The 22,670-nt window shown below is 36.8% G+C and overlaps 1 protein-coding gene across 4 annotated transcripts in view; it reads left to right on the plus strand.

Moving 5' to 3' along the window:
• The window catches only part of ANKRD31 (ankyrin repeat domain 31), a 127,883-nt gene that overhangs the window by 60,481 nt on the left and 44,732 nt on the right, over positions 1 to 22,670 (plus strand). For 3 of the 4 annotated variants that reach the window (XM_053907269.1, XM_019463000.2, XM_019463002.2), the window contains 7 exons: positions 1,242 to 1,294; positions 2,469 to 3,948; positions 4,576 to 4,740; positions 9,620 to 9,802; positions 10,858 to 11,000; positions 19,638 to 19,800; positions 21,721 to 21,836. In XM_053907269.1, coding sequence (XP_053763244.1) covers positions 1,242 to 1,294; positions 2,469 to 3,948; positions 4,576 to 4,740; positions 9,620 to 9,802; positions 10,858 to 11,000; positions 19,638 to 19,800; positions 21,721 to 21,836 — 2,303 coding nt within the window. The remainder of the gene's footprint in view (positions 1 to 1,241; positions 1,295 to 2,468; positions 3,949 to 4,575; positions 4,741 to 9,619; positions 9,803 to 10,857; positions 11,001 to 19,637; positions 19,801 to 21,720; positions 21,837 to 22,670) is intronic. The other variant, XM_019463001.2, reaches the window with a different exon arrangement.

Genomic DNA, 22,670 nt, shown 5'->3' on the forward strand with positions numbered 1-22,670 from the left:
CTTATTGTATAATTGGAATTATTTATTCAGCCACAAAAATGGAAGGAAATTCTGACATATGCTATGATGTGGATGGACCTTGACAACATTACATTAAGTAAAATGAGCCAGATGCAAAAGAATAAATACCGTATAATTCCCTTTATATGAGGTACCTGGAACAGTTAAAACTCTGTACATGGATTACATGGATTATCGTACTGAATCTTCACAACAATTCTGTAAGATAGGGACGATTACTACCTTCATTTTATGGAACTGAGGCAGAGATATTAAGAAACTTACCCAGGGTCACCCAGCTGCTAAGCAAATGAGTAAAGATAGAAACTCAGGAGTAGCCTCCAGAGACTGTGCTCCAAGCCTGTTTGCCTCATTGAAGGACATCCTATGAACCTACTGTCTTCTGTATGAGGTGAGTAGGTGAATGCCAGGCCTCATTATGCTCGTTGTAAGTTGATTGCTATCATGAAAATTATTCCCAAGAAATAAAATATTCTTTTTTCCAGTTACATCCCTATTAAAATACTTTTATATTTCTAGTTCCTAGTGTATTTAAATAATTTTAAATTGTTTACATATCACACCTAAGACGTTCATTCATTATTCCTTCTTCTATTAGATAATGATTGAATACCTCCTACGTACAAGGCACTGTTTCTAGGTTTTTGTCTTTTGAGGCCAAATGTATATATAGGTAACTAATTCCACCTCTAGGATTTAAAAGAGACACTAAAGTACTTTTATTATCAACCTAGGTATATTTTATTAAGCCATCTTTTTTTTTTTTCTTACTGGCCTTTTCTATGCATATATGTTTCATTTTTATGAGAACAGAGCATTCAGACTAGAACCTTATTAAGCAGACATATTAGGAAATGATAATCCAGTTAATTATGAAATAATTTTTTGCTATATAAAAGTAGTTTTCTGACAGCTCCATATCTGGATATATCTGTGGGAAATATAGAAATAGTTCATTGCCCGTCTTTGTTGTTATTTTGTTGGGGCCATATTGCTTTTCCTACAGAAATATTTTCAGCTTTCTCAAGATAGTATGGGGTTTCTAATAAATATGAAAGTTATTAGTTACAGGAATGTTATATGTGCCAATTTGAATGGAAAATGTTTGCATAATTTCACTTATCCTCTGGTTTTCTCATGGCAAAGGACTTGTGGGTTTTAAAAGTCTAGAGTCTGACTACAGGAGGCTGTTTTCTTTGATTTTCTCTTTTTGTTTACAGCTCAAAAGAACAGCACTGACCTATCAAACATAGAGGATGTACACCAGCACAAGGTATAGCGCTGTTTAGCAGTAAACATTTTTATAGATTGCACACGCTGCCCATTTTATAGATTATCAGAGTGGAAAGAAAGATGGCTAAAGCATTCATCAGGAACAGTGACTTCACCTTGCTTTTAAGAAACTTTGGAATAGTTACGTGAGAATCAGTGTTCTGGGCTGTTAGTTCAGGAAGCAGTTGAGTAAAGGTAGTATATTTTGGCACACTGATGTGTCAATAGCCATTTCCTTTTTCCTCCTCTTCATGGAGCCATGGGGTTTATCATCCATGTCAAATTTCTTCTGGTCTAAGCCAGAGGTGTCAACCCATTCCTTCAAACTTTATACTGTGGGCCATTACTCTTCATCTGGGGCTTGGTTTGTGGTGACTGAGAGGAAGCAGTGTCCCTGTTTTAATCTTAGCAGCCTACAACAGTTTTTTCACGCAGATTGGTTTGGGAGCCTATCTGCCTTCTTGGGTTTTGTTTTGTTTTGTTTGTTTTTTGGGGTTTTTTTGGTTGGTTCGTTGGTTGGTTTTTATTTTTATTTTTTTATTTTGAGAGGGAAGGAGAGAATGCCAGCAGGGGAGATGGGCAGAGGAAGAGAGAATCTTAAGCAGTCTCCACACTCAGCATGGGATCAACATGGGGCTCAGTCCCACAACCCTGGGATCATGACCTCAGCCGAAATCAGGAGTCTAATGCTCAACCAACTGAGCCACCCAGGCTATCTTCTTGTTTTTAAATCCCTTCTTTTCCTGCCCTACCTACAGTCTGTCAGATACTAAATGAAAAAACTCTCAATTCTAGCTCTATCTGTATAACAATTGGGAGAGGAGAGTATTTCTAAAGCATTCTCATTTGGTTATGTTTAAAGCCTATAAAAATTAAGTGGATTAAATTTTGAATTATGCCTAATAAGAGGAACAGTGCTGAATACTGGCAAAAACAAAATGTGAACCAAAAAATATGGATTAGTACACATAATGAGTCTTAATCTACTACATTTCCCTTTTTCTGTTAATCCTTTTTTGAAATACAACGTTGTATATATATGCCATCAGGTGCTGTGTTTAGATCAAATCATAAAATTGAATGGCATAATGATTTCATTTATCAACAATCCTGAGTTAATTGAATATAGAGCTACAGTGGAAAATTAAAGCTAACTATATGTTTTCTTTCTTTAGAAACCAAAATTCAGTTCTGAAAATCTCATTGGGTTTGTTTGTGATGAAAATTCCAACAGACAGAAATCAGAAGATGTAAAAGTTGATAAAGGAAGCAAAGAAGGCTTATTTATAAATAAAGATGTATATGAACATTACCGAAGACATTCCAAAGACACAAAATTTGGTAAATCCATGCATAAGCAATCAGCTCTTAACCAAATACACTCTATTAGAGGACTCAGAAAAGACAGTCTCCAGGATATCAAAGGTCCTAGCACAAATGTGTCTAAAGCCAGAGGAAGAAGAAACACATGGCATAAAAGAACTCAAGTGGATGATGCAAAACAAGAAAGCATTCCAAGAAAGACAGTCGCTGTTTCTTCTTCCAGAAGAATAAGTAGATTGTTTACTGGTCAACAAGATATTCTCCAAGGCTTTGCTGACCTTCCAGAAAAGTCACATAAACTTTTTAGCCTAGCTCCATCAAGCCTGAAAAATGAATTAGGTAATAGTATGGAGGCTTGTTCAGTTCTCAAAGAGACACATATCCACAGCCTGGATTTATCAGATAATCAGGAAACAAAATGCTTGGAATCCACTCATGGAGCTGAAGCTGTTTTTTTCTCAGGACTTTCCTTACAGAAAGAAATCAAGTTACCACTTGTTACTACACATCAGCAGCCTGACACTCACCAAGAACAACAGCACATTAGCCTTTCTCATGAAAATAGTAACTTGGGTCAAAAAGGTGAGAGCCTTAATGAGTGGGAAAATTCTTTCGCATCCTTTATAAAGGAAAATCTTAGTGATGATGATGATTGCTATATCTCTGAGAAGACTATAACACCTAAAAAAGTGGTATGTTCTACGGGTTGCAAAAACCACTATAATTGTGAAGAGAATATAACAAATAGAGAAGAAATGGATTTTCAACAGGTTTTCCCTTCTGAAGACCATATTTCACAGGAAAATAAGTTAAAAGCTTGCAGTCTAACCATATTTCCACAACAGGAAGCTGTTGATTTTTCTGAGTCAGATAATACAATAGGTCCTGAACAACATGTTGCAAATTACAGACGATGCACATATGAAACTTCTTTTGATCATTCACATGGCAGTCCAGAGCTTTGTCCAGGAACATTTTCAACACAGGGAACTTCAAAGTTGACTAGTCATGTGGAGCTATTCAAAAGGCCTCAAGATCCTTTAATGGATCAAACAGATACGCATACTGTGGAAAAGGTAAATGAAGGAGAAGACGCTAAAAGGGAATACAACGATGAAAGTCAAAAACCAAGTTCTTCCAAAGGGCCTTTGTCTGCAGTTGTTAATTCTCATGTAATAGAAACAACTACAGTTGAAAAAAGGAAACAAGATATTCCAGAAAACAAAACCATACATAATATAATTTTTTATTCTGCCGACAATATTAATAAGGAATTGACCAATGTCTCACAACTTAGACAAAAAGAAGAGAAAGAAATGTCTCATATACCAGGTATTAATAATATTTCTTGATTAGTACACATTTCCAATAGATTTACTTATTTGATAGAAATTTCTAACTGAATTCCACTCACCTTATGCCCAAACTGACCAGAATCAGGACATGTAGAGTATAATTTAGGGATACTATTAATTAAGTAATATTGTTGACTTGAAAATCAAACTATTATCATCAAAGATTGTTGCTAAATTCATGTTTATAGAAGTTAATAATTTATAGAAGTTTCTATAGCAGGAAATCGTTAGCTCATTTGATTTCAGTGGTTCACTGTATTCCTGTAAGTATTGTATCCAGCACACTTTGTTATATAAAGGTATACTTTTTTAAGAATTTATTTTTAAGTAATCTCTGTCCTCAACCTGGAGCTCAAACTCATAACCCTGAGATCAAGAGTCACATACTCAATTGACTGAGCCAGCCAGGCACCCCTAAAAACATTTTTTAAGACTTTCATTCCCTTAAAACAAACACACACACACACACACACACACACACACACACACACACACACACCAGTCCAGGTAGGAACAGAAACTTGGAACAGTTATGTGACCAGACTCTTTTCTAATCATGTAGCTAGTAAGGAGAACTGTATGTCGCAAAATGTTTGGTTTTCAGGTGAGAAATTAACGAATATCAATGGAGATGAAAACTCTGTGAGAAACATTGAGAAAAAAGAAAAAACAGATTCTGAAATTCACATGTCTACTGGTATCCAGAAACACAAAAAAGTCCGTAATTTGAGAAAAAGACAAAATTTCTTGAAAGCTACCTGCAGCCAAGGTTTGTATTTCTATACTTGTCTGGGTAAAAGTTGACATGATCAATCCCAGCAATCCACTCTACTTCAGGGAATTGCTAAACTTTCACATTTACGGTTGATTTTTTTTCTCATTCACTAGGTTATAAGATTACTTCAGCTATATTTATCAGATGGTTTTACTATAAAGTGCCACTTGAGAATCCATTAGTCTTCAGATACATTCTTGTCATATTTCTGCCTAAGACTTTTAACTTGAAATGTTAGAGGAGGTAAAATAAACAGACAGCAATGATATTGAGTGGGGGCAGCACATCTGAACTGTGCCAGATCACTTAACAGCTTCCAGAGAGCCTTTTCAACATAAGGGAAATTAAAGAGTAGCCACTCTTTAATTTTGTTCATTTGGGGCCAAAATGAACAAATCAGGAGACTATAGATGCTGGAGAGGATGTGGAGAAACGGGAACCCTCTTGCACTGTTGGTGGGAATGTAAATTGGTGCAGCCGCTCTGGAAAGCAGTGTGGAGGTTCCTCAGAAAATTAAAAATAGACCTACCCTATGACCCAGCAATAGCACTGCTAGGAATTTACCCAAGGGATACAGGAGTACTGATGCATAGGGACACTTGTACCCCAATGTTTATAGTAGCACTCTCAACAATAGCCAAATTATGGAAAGAGCCTAAATGTCCATCAACTGATGAATGGATAAAGAAATTGTGGTTTATATACACAATGGAATACTACGTGGCAATGAGAAAGAATGAAATATAGCCCTTTGTAGCAACGTGGATGGAACTGGAGAGTGTGATGCTAAGTAAAATAAGCCATACAGAGAAAGACAGATACCATATGGTTTCACTCTTATGTGGATCCTGAGAAACTTAACAGAAACCCATGGGGGAGGGGAAGAAAAAAAAAAAAAAAAGAGGTTAGAGTGGGAGAGAGCCAAAGCATAAGAGACTGTTAAAAACTGAGAACAAACTGAGGGTTGATGGGTGGTGGGAGGGAGGGGAGGGTGGGTGATGGGTATTGAGGAGGGCACCTTTTGGGATGAGCACTGGGTGTTGTATGGAAACCAATTTGACAATAAATTTCATATATTAAAAAACAAAAAGGGCAAAAATCATGGAAATAAAAAAAAAGTAAAACAACAACAACAAAAAGAGTAGCCACTGGTTTTCATTTTGTCAGATGAATGAACTGTGCGTGCTTGGCAATATAGACAAGCTAACTCTCTTTTGATGGTCCTTGGAGATAAGGCTGTGGTGAACAATAGGCTGGGCCAAGCCACTTCAGGTTAAATATTAAACACTGAAAAGTTCATTTGTCTATTGTTTCTTAAGAGGTAGGAAGGACACTGGATTAGGCATTCTCTGAGAACCTTGTCCCATTGTCCCTCTCTTGTGTAATCTAAAGACCTTCTTATACATCCCTCCTGTAGTGGGTTGAATAGTGGTCCTCCAAAACATGTCCATGTCTTAATCCCTGGAACCTGTGATATTATTTTATATAGAGGTGAATATTATCTTATTTAGAAAAAGAATCTCTGCAGATATAATTAAGGATCTTGAGCTTCCAGAGAGTAAAGAATAGATCACATACAAAGTAACTGAAAGCTGAGTATTTAACAGCATTATACTTTATTAATAAATAATATTATTGGGGTGGCTGGATGACTCAGTTGGTTAAGCCTCCGACTTTTGGTTACAGATCAGGTAACTCTTGATCTCATGGTTCATGGGTTCGAGACCTGTGTCGGGCTCTGCACTGACAGCACGAGCTTGCTTGGGATTTTCTCTCTCCCGTTCTCTTTGACCCTCCCTTACTCACTCTCAAAAAACCAACTCACAAACTAAAAATAAATCTTAATACCATGTATTCAATATTATATTTTTAATAATTATTAATATTTATTAATTTATTAATAAAGTATAATGCTATTAAAAAGTACTCAGTATTAACAACAGTTGACTTTATGAAGAAGTTTTTTTGCAAGTTTAAATTGAGTCCTCTTTGTTTCCTTTCTAGTTTTTTTTCCCAGATTTTATTTTAAAATTTTAGTTACATGGTGTAGAAATTTATGATGACAATAACTTTGAAGAATTTTAGAGTTTTTGCCCCAAAATGTTTATTATGTGCCTACCTCCTTTGCTATAACACAAAGAACAAGGTGAGAAGGTTTGGACCATTCACAGTAACAATGACTGGGAGAGATTTTTCAATTCAAACTTGAAAACTGCAGGTGTGCCATTTTGGGTATTTCATAATTTTAAAATATGTTCTCTATATGTGTATATAAAATATTGAATATATATAATAGACATAAAATATCTTTATTGTTCCAGTAAAGAATTCCTGAGTGCAAATTTCTTCTTCTTTTTTTTAATGTTTATTTTTGAGAGAGAGAACATGAGCAGGGGAGGGGCAGAGAGAGAGGGAGACACAGAATCTGAAGCAGGCTCCAGGTTCTGAGCTGTCAGCACAGGGTCCGACGCAGGGCTCGGAACCACGAATCTTGAGATCATGACCTGCACCGAAGTCAGACACTTAACTGACTGAGCCACCCAGGCACCCCATTGAGCACAAATTTCTGAAGAGCAATATGATTTTGTCTGGACGTCAGTGGAAGATAGCCATAAGGCTGTTACTATTCCTGTGATTCATATAATCAAAGAATCCTCTTGCTGGCATTTAGGAAATGGAGCAGGGAGAGGGTCTTAAGGTGTAAAGCAATGGTTTGCAAACCTTATCCTGCATCAAAATCACCTGAAAAGCTTATTAAAATACATATTGCTGGACTATAGCCTCAAAACATCTGATTTATTAGGTGTGTTATCTCTTGGTATATAACAAATTCACAAACTTAGTTTAAAACAACACACGTTTTTCAACCTCATAGTTGCTGCAGGTCAGGAATTGGGTATGGCTTAAGCAGGTCTTCTGCTCAGTTTATTTTATAGGCTACAAGCAAGCTGTTGGCCAAGACAGGTCTTATCTGAAGTCTCAACAAGGGAAGGATCCATTTTCAAGCTCATGTGGTGGTTGTCAGAATTCAGTTCCTTGAGGATTGTGGCCAGTTTGTGGTCATCCTCAGTTTCTTCCTTCATGAGTTTTTCCAGCATGTCCACTTGGTTCATCAAAACATGCAAGTTGAAGGTGATAGTGCAAATTTGCTAGCAAGACAGAAAATGTTAGTCTCTTGTAGCCTAATGAAGGGAATGAAATATACTCTTGATATTGAGGTCTTCTATTGGTTAGAAGCAAATTATTCAAGAGGAAGGGATTATCTAAGGCCATAAATACCAGGAGATGGGGATCATTAGAAGTTTTGTGTTTGTTTTGTTTTTAAGTTAATTTATTTTGAAAGAGAGCACAGGCAGGGGAGGGGCAGAGAGGGAGAGAGGGAATCCCAAACAGGCTCAGTGTCTCAACCTTGAGATCACAACCTGAGCAGAAATCGAGAGTCTGACACTCAACTGGCTGAGCCACCCAAGCGCCCCAGGAGTTATCTTAAAGTCTGCCCTCTACAGTAGGCTTTTGGAGTGGGCTGGAGAATTTGCATTTTGAACACATTTCCCAGGTCATACTGATAACTGCTAATCTGGGACTACATTTGAGAACTACTGGTATAATGAATATCCTTTCTGTTTCATCACTCTAAACCTCAACTTTGCCTTATGTCTCACTCTGAAGCTTCTCTGATACAATTTCTACAGAAAATAACCTCCAGTTACCTGGCTTGGGGATGGGGACCTTGGTAAGAGGAATGGTTGCCAGACACTACAGCATTAGGGAAGGGAACTTGGATTCCCAACTTTTCTATATATGGTTTTTTGTTTTTTGTTTTTTGTTTTTTGTTTTTTTTTTCAGTCAATCTCTGCACTTCTAGCCCAGTTGCATGCACCCTGCCTTCCATGGTACTTGATGTCCTCAAGTGCTGGGGTTCAGGTGGACTCTCTTTCTCTATAATTCTTTTTGCAGCCATTTGGGTTGAGTCATTTCCCCCAGTCTACCAAGTCAGTTAACTCTTCTCTGTCACTAATTTTCTGATTCCCAAAAAGTTGTTGACGCCTCTGTCCTCCATTGTTTCCTCTTCTTTTGTCCTTATATGGTATTTAAAAAAATCTTTTACCATCATTTTAGCATGGTTTAGGGAAGAAATTAAGAAGGAAATATGGTTCTTTTGTTTTGTTGTTGTTGTTGGTTTGTGTGTTTTCGCTCCAACTTAGGTCTTTCTAACTTGTGCAAAGAAAAGACTTTTAAAAATCTTTGGGGACACCTGCGTGAATCAGTCGGTTAAGTGTCTGACTCCTGACTTTGGCTCAGGTCATGATCTCATGGTTCTTGGGGTTAGAGCCCTGCATCAGGCTCTGCTCTGACAGTGCAAAGCCTGCTTGGGATTCTCTCTCCCTCCCTCTCTCTACCCCTCCCCTGCTCATGCACACACACACCGTCTTTCTCTCTCAAAAATAAATAAATATATTTTAAAATCTTTGTATAATATTGTACTACATGCTTTATGGAAGAAAAACCAGTCAATAGGCCATAATTCGGTTTTTGGCATCTTCTGTGATCAGAAACACACTCACTGAGATAGAGAATAGAGGAGTTTTATAAAATCACAATTTGTTTTAAGAAAAATGTTATCCATTTTTACAGGACTACTGAGAATGAGAGGAGTGTAGAACTGTAGTAAGTTTGTTTTAATCTTATGATTGAGTAACTGTTAGAATGAATGCAAAGTAATGTGCTTAGATGCTCTATAATTTCTCCACAAGTTACATTTTAAAACAGTAATAGCAATGATGATATCGGTGTATGTTTTGTATAGTGTACCCTAGTTAGGATATTTTAAGGAAGTTGCTCTGTATTTTCTAAGCTCCTTTGTAATAATCAGCATTTGGCAGAAAAGAAGCCTCAGTTTTGCTTGGCAAATTTTCAGAAATGAAAACAGCTGGAATCAATAAGAGGAATGCCAGAAGGGAAAGCCGGCTTCATTTGGCAGCCACAAGAGGAAATTTGTCTCTGGTGAAGGCTCTAATAGAATCTGGAGCAGATGTGAATGTAAAAGATAATGCAGGTTTGGATTCTTTAGATTTTAATTGTCTTTATCACTTGAACTCACTGAACTACACATTTCATCCTCCCTCCCAATTTTGATCCCGGCTGCTAACTTTGAACTTTCTTTTTTATAATATATTATTTAGTTGAATAGTTAAATTTATCTTGGTTTTCTCTAGTTGCTAAAATAACCTCCTCTGAAGCAGTTTCTGACATACATATGGGAGCATTCAGAGGGAGTATACAGAATGGGGAGTAAGGGGGGCTTTATTTAGGCCTTTTCCTTAGAGGCCTTAATACTATTCTCTCACTTTGGAGAGAATGCCAATTTTTTCCCGTTTCCCTGTCCCTTCTCTTTCTCCTCTCTTTACATAGTTCCTTTTGTCTCTCTTTGTTAATTTTAATTTTAAGCCTCCATTTTTAAATTGATCTTCTAACATTTTGCTTAAGCACAAACATCGTGTGAGGAATTAACAGAGGGAAAAACTCAGAGGTTGACTTCAAGAATCATATATCATTTTAAAGAGATAAGTGACAATGCAGTGATACAAATGAGAAAGTCAGACATGATCGTACTCTATTTTAATATCTGAGGTGAAAAAATTTAGTCCCATTTTATGTTCTCTGAGTCTTTTCTTTGACCCTTGTATCAAGAAATCCTTTTTCCCGAGATCAATTTGTTGACAAAAATGAAACACATTTTTTTAAGTTTATTTATTTATTTTGAGAGAGAGAGAGCTGGAGGGGCAGAGAGAGAGAGAGAATGAAAGGGAGAGAGAAGTCCATGCAAGGGCTTGGATGTACGGCTCAAACGAACGTTGAAATCATGACCTGAGCCAAAACAAAGAGTCAGATGCTAAACTGACTGAGCCACCCAAGCACCCCCCAAAATGAAACACATTTTAAGGTCACAGTTTTCAGTATACTTTCTTGTCTAATGCTTAGTGTATACACATTTGAATCAATATAGATACTAATTACATTAGTGCAAATAAACTTAAGAATGGAGATATTACATGAATGTTGATTTTTAAGCAGCAGCTTGTTTGGCTTTTTCTTTTTTCCTTTTTTTAGGTTGGACACCACTCCATGAGGCATCTAGTAAGGGATCTAATGATACAATTGTAGAGTTGTTAAAAGCTGGTGCTAATGTTAATTGTGAAAATCTAGGTGGGATTCTGCCCTTACATGATGCTGCCTCCAGCAGTCATTTAAAGGTACAGTGCATATCAGATTGCATTCCTATTACTTTTCCTTAGAAAAGTGAATGAAGAAAATGAAGATATTTTAAACTGAGCACTAATGTGATTCCTTAAATGATTTTTAAAACTACTTAAAATTATAAATGAAAATAAGATATTGTGTATAGATTGGAAAAATCATATTTCCTAATGAATCATTTTTCCATTGTCTCTGTTCATAGAATTCACATGAGTCAGAATAAAATGAAAGGGCTCAGGGTAAACATAGGTTATAAATTTAATACGTTTCATGTTTATTTGTCGTAAATGATTGGCTCTTGTGCATAAGAGCCTAATTATAGTGATGATACATGTTGACAGACTTTAACTCAAAATTTCTCAGTGGGTTTGAGGTTTCAAAAAAATGGGTACAAATGAATGTTGCTTGTTCCTGAGGATTTGTTGTGTATTTTTCTCCTTTGTTTCTCTTAATCAGACAGCCATCACAAGAAAAAATTACTAAGGTAATTACTTCAGTAACACTGAATCTCACATCTATACCTTAAAATTCCTAAGATTTTTAGACTCATCTTTGTTTGACAAATCTGAGAAGACTTCTGTTGTTATCAATAGGCAGTACAGGTTTCAGGAAAAAATCACTGACTTTGGAAAACAGTTAAGGAAACCACTATGAATAACAGTATTAAAACCAAGGTTCATGTAAAAAATACCTTGAACGTCTCACTAACACCAATTTATCTGTCCCTAGATATTTTTAAGAGCCTGCTGATTTTTTTGTTAATTTCATGAAAGCATATTCCCACTTTATTCAGTTTAAAGGTAGTCATGTGAAGGAATACTATGGAATTTATGATTTGCAGAGATAAGAGATATAAACTAATGATTAAGAATAATACCAGATGGGTGGGCTAATGTCCAGAGTGGCTGCTTTTGACCAAAGAAGCCCTTTGGTCCCTAAGATAAAGTCTCAAGGTTATGTAGTCATGAAATGGAAGAAAGGAAACAGGAAGAGTCATTAGATCAGTGAACTTACTGGTTATATGTACAGGAAAAGGCCACTTAAAGTGAAACCACTTAAATAAGGGCCAAAATTTCATAGTAGGAAAATCAGGTTTTTAGACATTATCCTGAAAAATGCAATATAAAACAAAGAAAATAAGGAGGTCCCCGGTACCACCCCTATATTTTAGAATTTATTAGAAGGACTTCTAGAGCTCAGCATTCAGTGGTGCTCATAGCTAAGATTTCTTACAGCATTGTTGTAAGGATATGCAGCAGACTGGACTTAGCTCATGGGCCGTAGTTTGCTATTGCTCGACCTTATGTTAAGGCAGTATAGACAAAGTTTGCATTTAGAGTAACCTTCCACATCAGTACTGCCTTTATTTTAAAGAGAAATGTTCTATTTGAAAGAAGGAGGTGGTATTTTTATTTTTTTATTTAAAAAAAAAAATTTTTTTTTAACGTTTTATTTATTTTTGAGACAGAGAGAGACAGAGCATGAACGGGGGAGGGTCACAGAGAGAGGGAGACACAGTATCTGAAACAGGCTCCAGGCTCTGAGCTGTCAGTACAGAGCCTGACGCGGGGCTCGAACCCACGGACCATGAGATCGTGACCTGAGCCGAAGTCGGACGCTCAACCAACCAAGCCACCCAGGCGCCCCCAAAGAAGGAGGTGGTATTTTTAAAGATATTTTAATTTCTTTGACTCTGGTATATTGCCAGCATCTTTCCTCACATCTTCCTTCATTTTCCCTCTGTGTGGCAGTTCTTTGATCAGTGGCTCATTTTATTTCTAATTTCCTCCCCTTTGTCCCTATTTCTTTATCTTGAGATAGAATATTGATAAATTAGAAAGATTAAAAAGAGAGCAGGGGAGGTAAATATATGGTATTAGAGACCTAATCAGTATCAATTCTATATCCTATAAAGCTAATTCTTATATTTTATTTTTTTATTCTTGCATTACTGCATGAAAAAGTTACTCAACAGCCTATTTTTTCCAAATTTTAAATTCTTTTTAAATCTTCCTTTCTGCTTTAAGTTATTTTCCAAAATGGTCCTGTATTTCACCTTGTAAAATGAAGAGGAAAAGGAGAGTGAGAGAAAAAGATACAAAGTGGGTGAGGATGGACATCCATTTTCGTACCAGAAAAATTAGGAGGGGCAAGATATGCCCTCCCCTCTTAACAACTACAAAGTGAAAAAATATATAAAATAGCAGTTTTGAGACATTGTACAACATGCAGCACAGGACATTCTTCTCCTTTAGAGAAGGGAAGCAAATCCTATGGTTGCCCTACCATATGGACTAGGTGTCTCCAGGCAGAAACATAGGAAGAGAGAAACAGCGCTATGGTCTCAAGTTCAGAAGATAGAATTTGGAGTTTAAAAGTCTCCAACAGCTAGAATTTATGGGGCAAAATACCAGAGAGAAAGGATCTGCACAGAGAACTTTCCAGAAATTTGAAGGAAAACCACCTTGATTCTTGGCTGATCTACAAATACGTTTAAGAAAACCATGTAAAGGTTAGGCAAAGAGGTAGCAGGAAGAAGGATTGTCAGAATCATCGCTGGATCTTACAGGGGGCTGAGTAGTTTATGTTTGCACCAGCCAGAATGGTAGGAACTCATAAAACATGGAAACATCAAATAGGTATTTCTTGCATAGTTGAGTCAAATTAGTTCTTTCTCTGGATTCACCTTAAAATTTAAAAGAAAATATGGGGCACCTGGGTAGCTCGATCAGTTAAGCGTCTGACTTCAGCTCAGGTCGTGATTTCACAGTTCATGGGTTTGAGCCCTGGGTCAGGCTCTGCTGACAACTCAGAGCCTGGAGCCTGCCTCAGATTATGTGTCTCGTGCTATCTCTGCCCCACTCCTGCCCATGCTTGGTCCTTCTCTGTCTTTCAAAAATAAATAAATGTAAATTTTTTCTAATGTTTTAAAGAAAGTATCAAAAAGATCCTACTGATTCCCATAACCTAAATGTATCCCAGAACAAAGCCTAACAACATCTAAGGGAATACAGTAAAATTCAGCATTCAGCAATATAAAAATCACAATGTCTATCAACCAGTTCAAAAAAAATTGTTTAAATAAAAGAATATAAAATATTACCTATAAGCAGGCATAAAAATGATCATGCAAAACAGACCCAGAAATGACAGATAATAAAATTAGCAGAAAAGGATGTTAAACAAATATTATAATTACATACTGTACGTGGCAGGCAGAATTCTAAGATGGTCCTGAAAATTCTCACTCACTGACCTATATACATTGTGTATAATCCCCTCCCTTTGAGTGTGAGTGGGCCCAACCTAATGAGGTAAATCCTTTAAAAGAAGGAAAGCATCAAAGTGAACCATATGGCAAGGATCTGCAGCTAGCTTTTAGAAGCTGAGAGCAGTCCCTAATCCATAGCCAAGAAGAATACAGGAAGCTTAGTCATAAACTTTCAAGGAAGTGAATTATGCCAAAAAACTAGTGAGCTTGGAAAAGGACCCTAAACCTTAGGTGACTATCACAGTCTATGCTGACACTTTGATTTCAGCATGGTGAAGAATCTGAGCAGACAACCCAGCCATACCACGCTCAGATTTCTGACCTACAGAACTGTGAGATTATAAATTTGCATTATTGCAAGCTATCAGATTTGTAGTAATTTGTTATGCAGTAATAGGAAACTAATACACTCTGTTATGTTTAAGACGGTGGAGGAAAACAGAAACAGGATGAGAATAGAAATGGAAGGTGTAAATAAGACTCAGACTATGAGAGATGCAAATAAAACATGTGAAATGAAACATTCACCAAATGGCTTGGTTAACAGCATATAAATACTAAAAAGTAAGTGCGTTGGATTTGAGGATAAAACATTAGAAATTATACAGAATAAAGGGAGAAGAAAGACTGAAAAAACAAAGACAAAATAAGAAAACATCAGTGACCTGTAGGGCAATATCAAGTTATATTATACATATCTATATCTATATATATCTATATAGATATATCTATATAGATATAGATATATGTATACCTATATATCTATAGGCATATACTCCCAGATATATGTCTGTCTGTCTGTCTGTCTATCTATCTATCTATCTATCTATCTATATGTAAGCTTAATCCTAAAGGAGGGGGCTGATCAGAAAAAAATATTTGGACAATAAAGACCAAACTATCCAAATGTGATGAAAACAGTAAATCCACAGAACCAAAAATCTTACCAACTTGCCAGTAAAGGAAAAATGAAGAAAACCGTACCAACATATACCATAATAAGATTGCTGAGAACCAGTGAAAAAGGGAGAAATAGAAAGTTTGGGAAAAAAACGTGTAAATAGGAACAAATAGAATGGTAGCCAACCTCTCATCAGAAATTTTACAAGCCACGAGATAAAGGAGCAACATCTTTAAAAAGTACTGCAAGGGGCAATGAACTTGTTAACCTAGAATTCTGTACTCAGCAAAAAATCTTTCAAAAGTAAAGGTGATGTTGGCAAAGATGTGGAAAAATTGGACCTCTCATACATTGCGGGTGGTAATATAAAATGGTGATGCTGCTATAGAAAACAGTCTGGCAGTTCCTTCAAAAAGTTAAACCAAGTTGCCATATAATGTAGCAAATTACTCCCAGGTATATAGCCTAGGAACCTGAAAACATATGTTCACACATAAATTTGTATATGAATGTCCATAGCACTATTTTCCAAATAACCAAAAAGGAGAAACAACCCAAATGTCCATCAGTGGATGAGTGTATAAAGAAAATGTGTTCTACATCAATAAGATATTATTAAGCCATAAAAAAAGAAGTACTGATACATGCTACCACATGGATGAACCTGAAAACATTATGCTAAATGAAAGAAGATGGATACAAAAGGCCACATACTATTTTATTAATATGAAATGTCCACAACAAGCAAATCCATACAGGCAGAGAGTAGATTAGTGATTCCCAGGGGCTATGAAGAAGAGGAAATGAGGAAAAAAGATACACCATGAAAACAATAATCAAAAGAATGAGTGACTCTGGAAGCTTAAGACAAAGTAGATTTCAGAGCAAGCATATTGTCAGGGATAAAGAGGAACATTGCATAAGTATAAGGGGAATATTTGACCAAGAAGGCATAGCAATTCTGAAAGTGGGTGCACACAGTAATGAGTTTCAAAATAAATGAAGTAAAAGCAGAATTGAAATGGGAAATAGGGGCACCTGGGTGGTTCAGTTGGTTGAGCATCCAACTTCGGCTCAGGTCATGATCTCACGGGTTCATGAGTTCGAGTCCTGCATCGGGCTCTGAGCTGACAGCTCAGAGATGGAACCTGCTTCAGATTCTGTGTCTCCTCTCTCAGTCCCTCCCTCTCTCCCTCTCTCTCTCTCTTTCTCTCTCATATATACATTTTTTAAAAAAGAAATGGGAAATCCACTATCATAGCTGTCAGTTGCAATTCTTAGGAAATTCTTCTCTTATACAAATACACACCAAGAGACACACTTCTTTTTTGCCTCACCCGAATTGATGAGGTGATCTGCAAGATTGAAGGGCTGGGAGAGGCTGGGGACACAGCAGCAACGGCTTAGAACTCACCAGCTTCTGTGATGCTGCTAACTGCTCCACAGTTGTTGCAACTAACCAGTTTGTGGACTCCAGGAAGCCTACCTATAGGTTGTTGGAGATGCCTCACCTGTAGAACTCCCCAAGTAGCTCCTTGGATCTCCCTAATGCTCTGCACACCTCACCTACATACCCCTTCTACTACCCTACTCTGTGGCCAGCTCTCTGTGTGCACTCTCGTGGGCAGCAAAAGTAAGCCTTTGCAGACTTGCTAGTAATCCAACACAGAAAGTTCAATTCTGTAGGATTTCAGGGGACATTTTAGAGAACCCCCCCTTGGAAAAACAAAAGCCAATTGGCCTGGCTTCATGGAATCAATAGAAGGCATACAGTTTTAAGAATCCCCCCCTCCCCCCGCAAGAGAAAACAAGAAATGTGCAGCAAATACATATATAGAAAAAATCTAAGAAAGCCTCAGAATCCTGAGATGGACTGACTGGTGAAGATGTCTCTTTCAAAGCTGGTTAGGGAAGATTAGAGGATGTGACTGTCTCTTCAGATGTGAAGATGGCAATGCAAGACTTCAAGGAATGTTAACAAATCAGGAAAACATGGCTCCAAGAAGGGAACACAATAATTTTCCAGTAACTGACCCCAAAGAAATGGAAATCTATGAATTGTCTGGCAGAGAACTTAAAATAATGGTTTTAAAGAAGCCCAGCAGTCTACAAGACAACTCCGTAAAATCGGGAAAGTAATACATGAACAAAACTAGAGGTCCAACAGAGAGACAGAAATCTTAAAAAAGAACCTTTTGTTTACATAAAGATATATACTCAAATGTTCACAGTGGCTTTATTCATAATAGCCAGAAACTGGAAAGAACCCAAATGTCTCTCAACTGATAAATAAATAGATGGATACACAGATACATCATTAAAAGGAACAAACTATTTTTTCTTAGAAACATCTTTACTACAAGTGTCCGTTAATACCACATACATTGCAAATGATATGTAATTTCCATTCCCTGAAGTAACACTCTTCTCATCATACCTAGCAAGTAGCATTCTTAGAAACATCGTCATTACAGGCGTTCCTGAACACGTCTGTCTGCGTGGCAGAATAGGTGTAACTTCCATTCATTGTTATAACACTGTTCCCATACCAGCTAGCAAGTAGCCAGATGAAACCATCGATACAGCAATATGGATGAATCTCAGAAACATCATGCTAACTTAAGCCATACACAAAAAAGACTGTATACTGTATGATTCCATTCATACGAAATACTACAAAAGGCAAAATTTATAGTGATTGAAGCAGATTGCTGAGTGCCAAGGGCCAAAGGGAGGTGGGAAAAGATTGACTGCAGAGAGCCATAATAAATTTTTTTATGATGATGGAATGTTTCTAAGTCATGGTTGTCGTCGTGATTACCCTAGTAAAGCGGATTAAAAAAAAAAAAGTTAAGCAAGGGGCCCACTTTCTTGGTCACCTAATTTTTGTCAAGCTCTTTGCTCCTCAGGTCCGCCCTATCTTATTGCCTGGAGCTCTCTGTTAGCCATTCCTGTTTAGTGCCTTGTGGCTCTGTAGCTGTTCTCTTAGGCATTACTGAAAAATAGCTGTTCAGGGTCCCATTCCAGTGAGCTCAGTTCTCTGTTTCCTCGGAACTAATATATTAAATGAATCCATGTTAATACATTAAAGGTCAAGGCCTGAGAGGAAGGGCTCATCCTAACACACAGAAGAGTCATTATTTATATGGCATAATTTATAACTCTAGAAAAGCTTCCTTTGTTAAAAAACAAAACAAGCTTCCTCTCTCCCCCATATAGTAGTGGAAAGAGGGTATAAGGAATCTGTATTTTTAAATAATTCCACAGATGACTTTACTGATCACTCAGGCTTAGAAACTACTGGATTGAGGTACTGCTCACCCCTTCTTGTAAAAACAAAACAAAATGCCTTTACTCAGACGGGACTCCTTTCATTAAAGACCCACTAGTATAAGATATTTGACAAGGGCTCACATTTAGTTCTCAAAGGTGATAAAAATGAGGTTCAAATGGTAAATAAACTTCTTCAAGGACAGTTAGTAAGTAGTGGGATTGAGTTCTATATGCTTGACTTGAAAACAAATGTGCTTTCTTTTATGCTATGCTAATCCTGGGCTGATGGAACAAATGAGGGGCTGTCCTTGTCATCTTCACTGGCCCATCTGCTCCTAAGTATCTCTGCTTCTCCATACCTGGACATAAGGAGAAAGAGAAAAGCCACTGACACATAGTATGTCTCTATTTTTAACAAAATCCTGGCCATCTTTTCTTGATCAGGTTTTTCAATGATTTGAATCACTTTCCTCATGCAGATGGACTCATTGGCTATTGCTCACTAACTGACTTATACTATAAACTAATTAGTAACATCTTTAACTTTGGTCATTCACTAATTTCTAATATGCAACAACTTTGAGTTATTCAACTTTATATTCTAATATAAATGAATTTGTAAGTTTACAAAGTCATTTATATTAGAAATCACCCTCCACCCAATGTCACAAGCTCTTTGACCTCAGTTTCCTCTTCCTTAAAATGATGGGGTTGGAGTAGATTCTAAGTTGCCTTTTACCTTCAACATATAAGTTATTTAGGACGCATAATAGACGTGCATAGGCATTATTAGGAGGGTTATGGATTCTCATGCTAGCTCATAAAATTTCTTAAACAAGTAACATACCTAAAATATAGTAATGCAGGTTGGAGGAAGACAAAGAGCTCTGTTAAAGAGACAGAGTAAATTTTGCACCTCATTTTACCTATATTTGCTTCTTAACTGCTCTGAAGGCTGCATATCTGGTACTTTCATGTCATCATGTTTGGTTGTCCTGTGAGGACAGATCAGGCCAAATCAGTGGATCAGTTTACAGTTGTCATATCAAATTTAATCAAAACTTTTCTTGACCAGAGTTTGCCAACTTTTTTGATAGCTTTTTATACTTTGATAACTTTTAATGGTGGTGTCTTAAAATGAAAGCAGAAAGGTGTCTATAGAGATAACCTTGGGACAATATCTTCTAGGCAGCTGAGATTCTACTACAACATGGAGCAAACCCAAATCAAAAGAATCAAAAGCAAAATACTGCTTTGGATGAAGCAGATGATGAAAAAACAAAAGAGCTGCTGAAATCTTATGATGCTGTTAAGACTGATAATAGAGACGAAAGTAATGCTACAGTCACTGGTATGTGTGGAAGTATTGCCTGCTCTTTTATACAAGTGTATGCCTCTGCTTAGAAAAATAAAACCTGCAGATTTATAGTGTAAATTGTTTCATGCCTGGGGTAGATGTTTTATATGTTTATTAAACTCTTGAAAAGCTTTATTTATTTTTAGAAATTAGCATTTCCACGTTTGGTTTAATTTATATACCATATGATCCTGTTGGTTTGGAATTATGTGTTGAAATGGAGCCCATATTATTCATTAAACCATTATTAATCTCTAACATTGGGTCTGAGATAGAGATGTAATTGAATCCACAGAGATTGGCTTACTCGTAGAGGGGCTGGAAAAGGTTGACATTATACTCAATCTTTGGAAGTAAGATTCCATTACTTCAAAATTTGTAATGGTACATGTGAAAGTTGGACTGATGCCAACTTTTCAAGAATCTCATGTTCTGATGCCAGAATATGAATTTGTTAAGGAAATATACATGTATACGTATGTGTATGTGTGAATATAGTGTAAAGAATATTTCAAGGGAATGTACAGCCAGGCAAAATTTTATGAACCATTTTTTAGAAATAGTTTGCATTTAAATAATATAATGAACTATCTACAAGAATTAGGCATTCAGTGAACACTAATTTAGATACCATACATTTGTTGAGCACCTGCTATGCAAACTATGTACTTGAGCTTGAGGAAGTTCCAGTCTTGTGTGGAGATCAACCAGAAGACAAACAGTTAAACACAATTTATTAAATGTTGAGGAGAATGAATTGTTCTTCCTTTTCTGGCCTGCTTGACTCATACAAGAAACCCAGGAACACATCTACCCTTTCTTCCAGTGAGGCAGAAAGATTGGGAAAAGAACCCCTGTCACTTTTCTCCCAGCCTATACTATCCTTAACAACTGTTGATTTTCAAGAGAGGAGTCATATTACTGTTACGATTGGTCAGAGCCAAGGATAATCATTGTCTCATATTTTACTACTGAGCTAGATCACACGTAGGTCAAGGTCAAGACTGATACAAGGTTTCCTCTTTTCATTACCTGCTACCATATGGTAAATATATAGGGTCAGAGCCTTTCTTAGAGCCCTAGCCATGTATCTCTCCCTCTCCACAGCCGTATTTGGAGTTATTGGGCACTCTGTTATGAAATGCTGTACCAATTCCCACTTGTCTGTTGTTTCTTGTGTGTACATTTCCTTGGTCAGGTACACCGTAAAGGGATGAGGGATGTAGGGGAACAATAGTTATATGAAGAAAGGGAATCCAGAATGGGAAAGGATCAGAGACAATGAATCATAGACGTAGTGGTTTAAGAGCATGGACTTTGGAGTCAGATCCGATTTCAATACTAGCTATGTGACATTAAGAAAACTTCCTGAGGGGCGCCTGGGTGGCTCAGTCGGCTGGGCATCCGACTTCGGCTCAGGTCATGATCTCACTGTCCGTGGGTTCGAGCCCCGCGTCGGGCTCTGTGTTGACGGCTCAGAGCCTGGAGCCTGTTTCAGATTCTGTGTTTCCCTCTCTCTCCCCCATTCATGCTCTGTCTCTCTCTGTCTCAAAAATAAATAAACGTTAAAAAAAAAAAATTAAAAAAAAAAAAGAAAACTTCCTGAATCCCTCTAAGCTTCACTCTCCTCTTCTGTAAAATGGATAGAATAAACTACCTGTCTTACATGGTTTGTATGAAGATTAAATAAGATGGCTCAGGAAGAGTTTGACATCTAGCGTGTGATAAGTATTCAGTAAATGTTAGCTGTAATTAAGCAATTGAGAATAAACAATGAGATGCTGACCCAAATTAAGGTATTTTAGTAATTGTAGACTTAAGTTATTCTTTCCATTCCTGTCACCATTAAAATTGATAAAATGAAGCTAAATTTTTACACATTCTTATTATATTTTCTAATTTTAATTTTTAAAGTCAAAATTCCTGCTGCCCGACCAAAAAGACATAAACAGTGTTTTAGTGACGACTGCAAAAGTGTTGATCCACCTTTTCTTTCACACAGAGAAAAAACAAGAGAAAGCCATCCTGTGGTGAGTGAAGTTGAAATCCTTTAAATTTTCAGCTTAGAAAATGCCATTCTTTGGGCTAGTCAGTCATTAACTGTTGGCAGTACTCTTTCCATTTTAAGAATGCACAGGTTGAAAATATTTTTTGTCACAAGAAAGTAAGATAGCTAATTGAACAAAATGAGCCAAGAAAATATGTTGTGTAGTTAACTCACTTATCTGCACTGAATACAGAATATGGATTAGCTGCTATTGTTTACACCTAGGTTGGGTTCTTTAGCTACTTCTAGTCCCATGGACCCTGCCACTATCATAGTGTGTCTTCACCCATCCACTCCCAAAAAATGTCTGGGATTCATAGTGGGTAAAAAAGACGCTGGACTCCAGACAGAAAAGAGGAAAGCAACCTGGGTTAGCCAATCTGGATATCACATGGTTTATAGTGGTAGTGTTTGCTGTATTTGAAACTCCTCATATAAAAATATATTTTTACAAAAATAACATAGTAGTTGCTCAATAAAAAATATGTTAATTGATAAGATTCGTGTAACATGATAAGAACACAAAGGTTACTAGAAACTAATTTCTTAAGTGAAGTAGCATCCTCAATGAAATACTATTTTGAAGAGAAGTTAGACTTCTCTTATATGCTTTCTGTTAGTCATTGTAGAGAAGACAGTATTATTCTTTGAACTTCAACTATTGTTAATCAACTAATTTATAGCATAAATATTTTAAGTTGTATTAAAACTAAATTGCATTTGCCTTAGCACTTTGAAAATGATTTACGTTGGTTCCTGGTATCTGTTAATAATGGACAGAAAGTCACCTGTCAATCTAATTGTCATTCCCTTATAG

Source organism: Panthera pardus, unplaced genomic scaffold, assembly GCF_024362965.1.
Source record: "Panthera pardus isolate Hobbes unplaced genomic scaffold, ASM2436296v1 HiC_scaffold_2, whole genome shotgun sequence".
In the NCBI taxonomy this organism is placed as follows: Eukaryota; Metazoa; Chordata; class Mammalia; order Carnivora; family Felidae; genus Panthera; species Panthera pardus.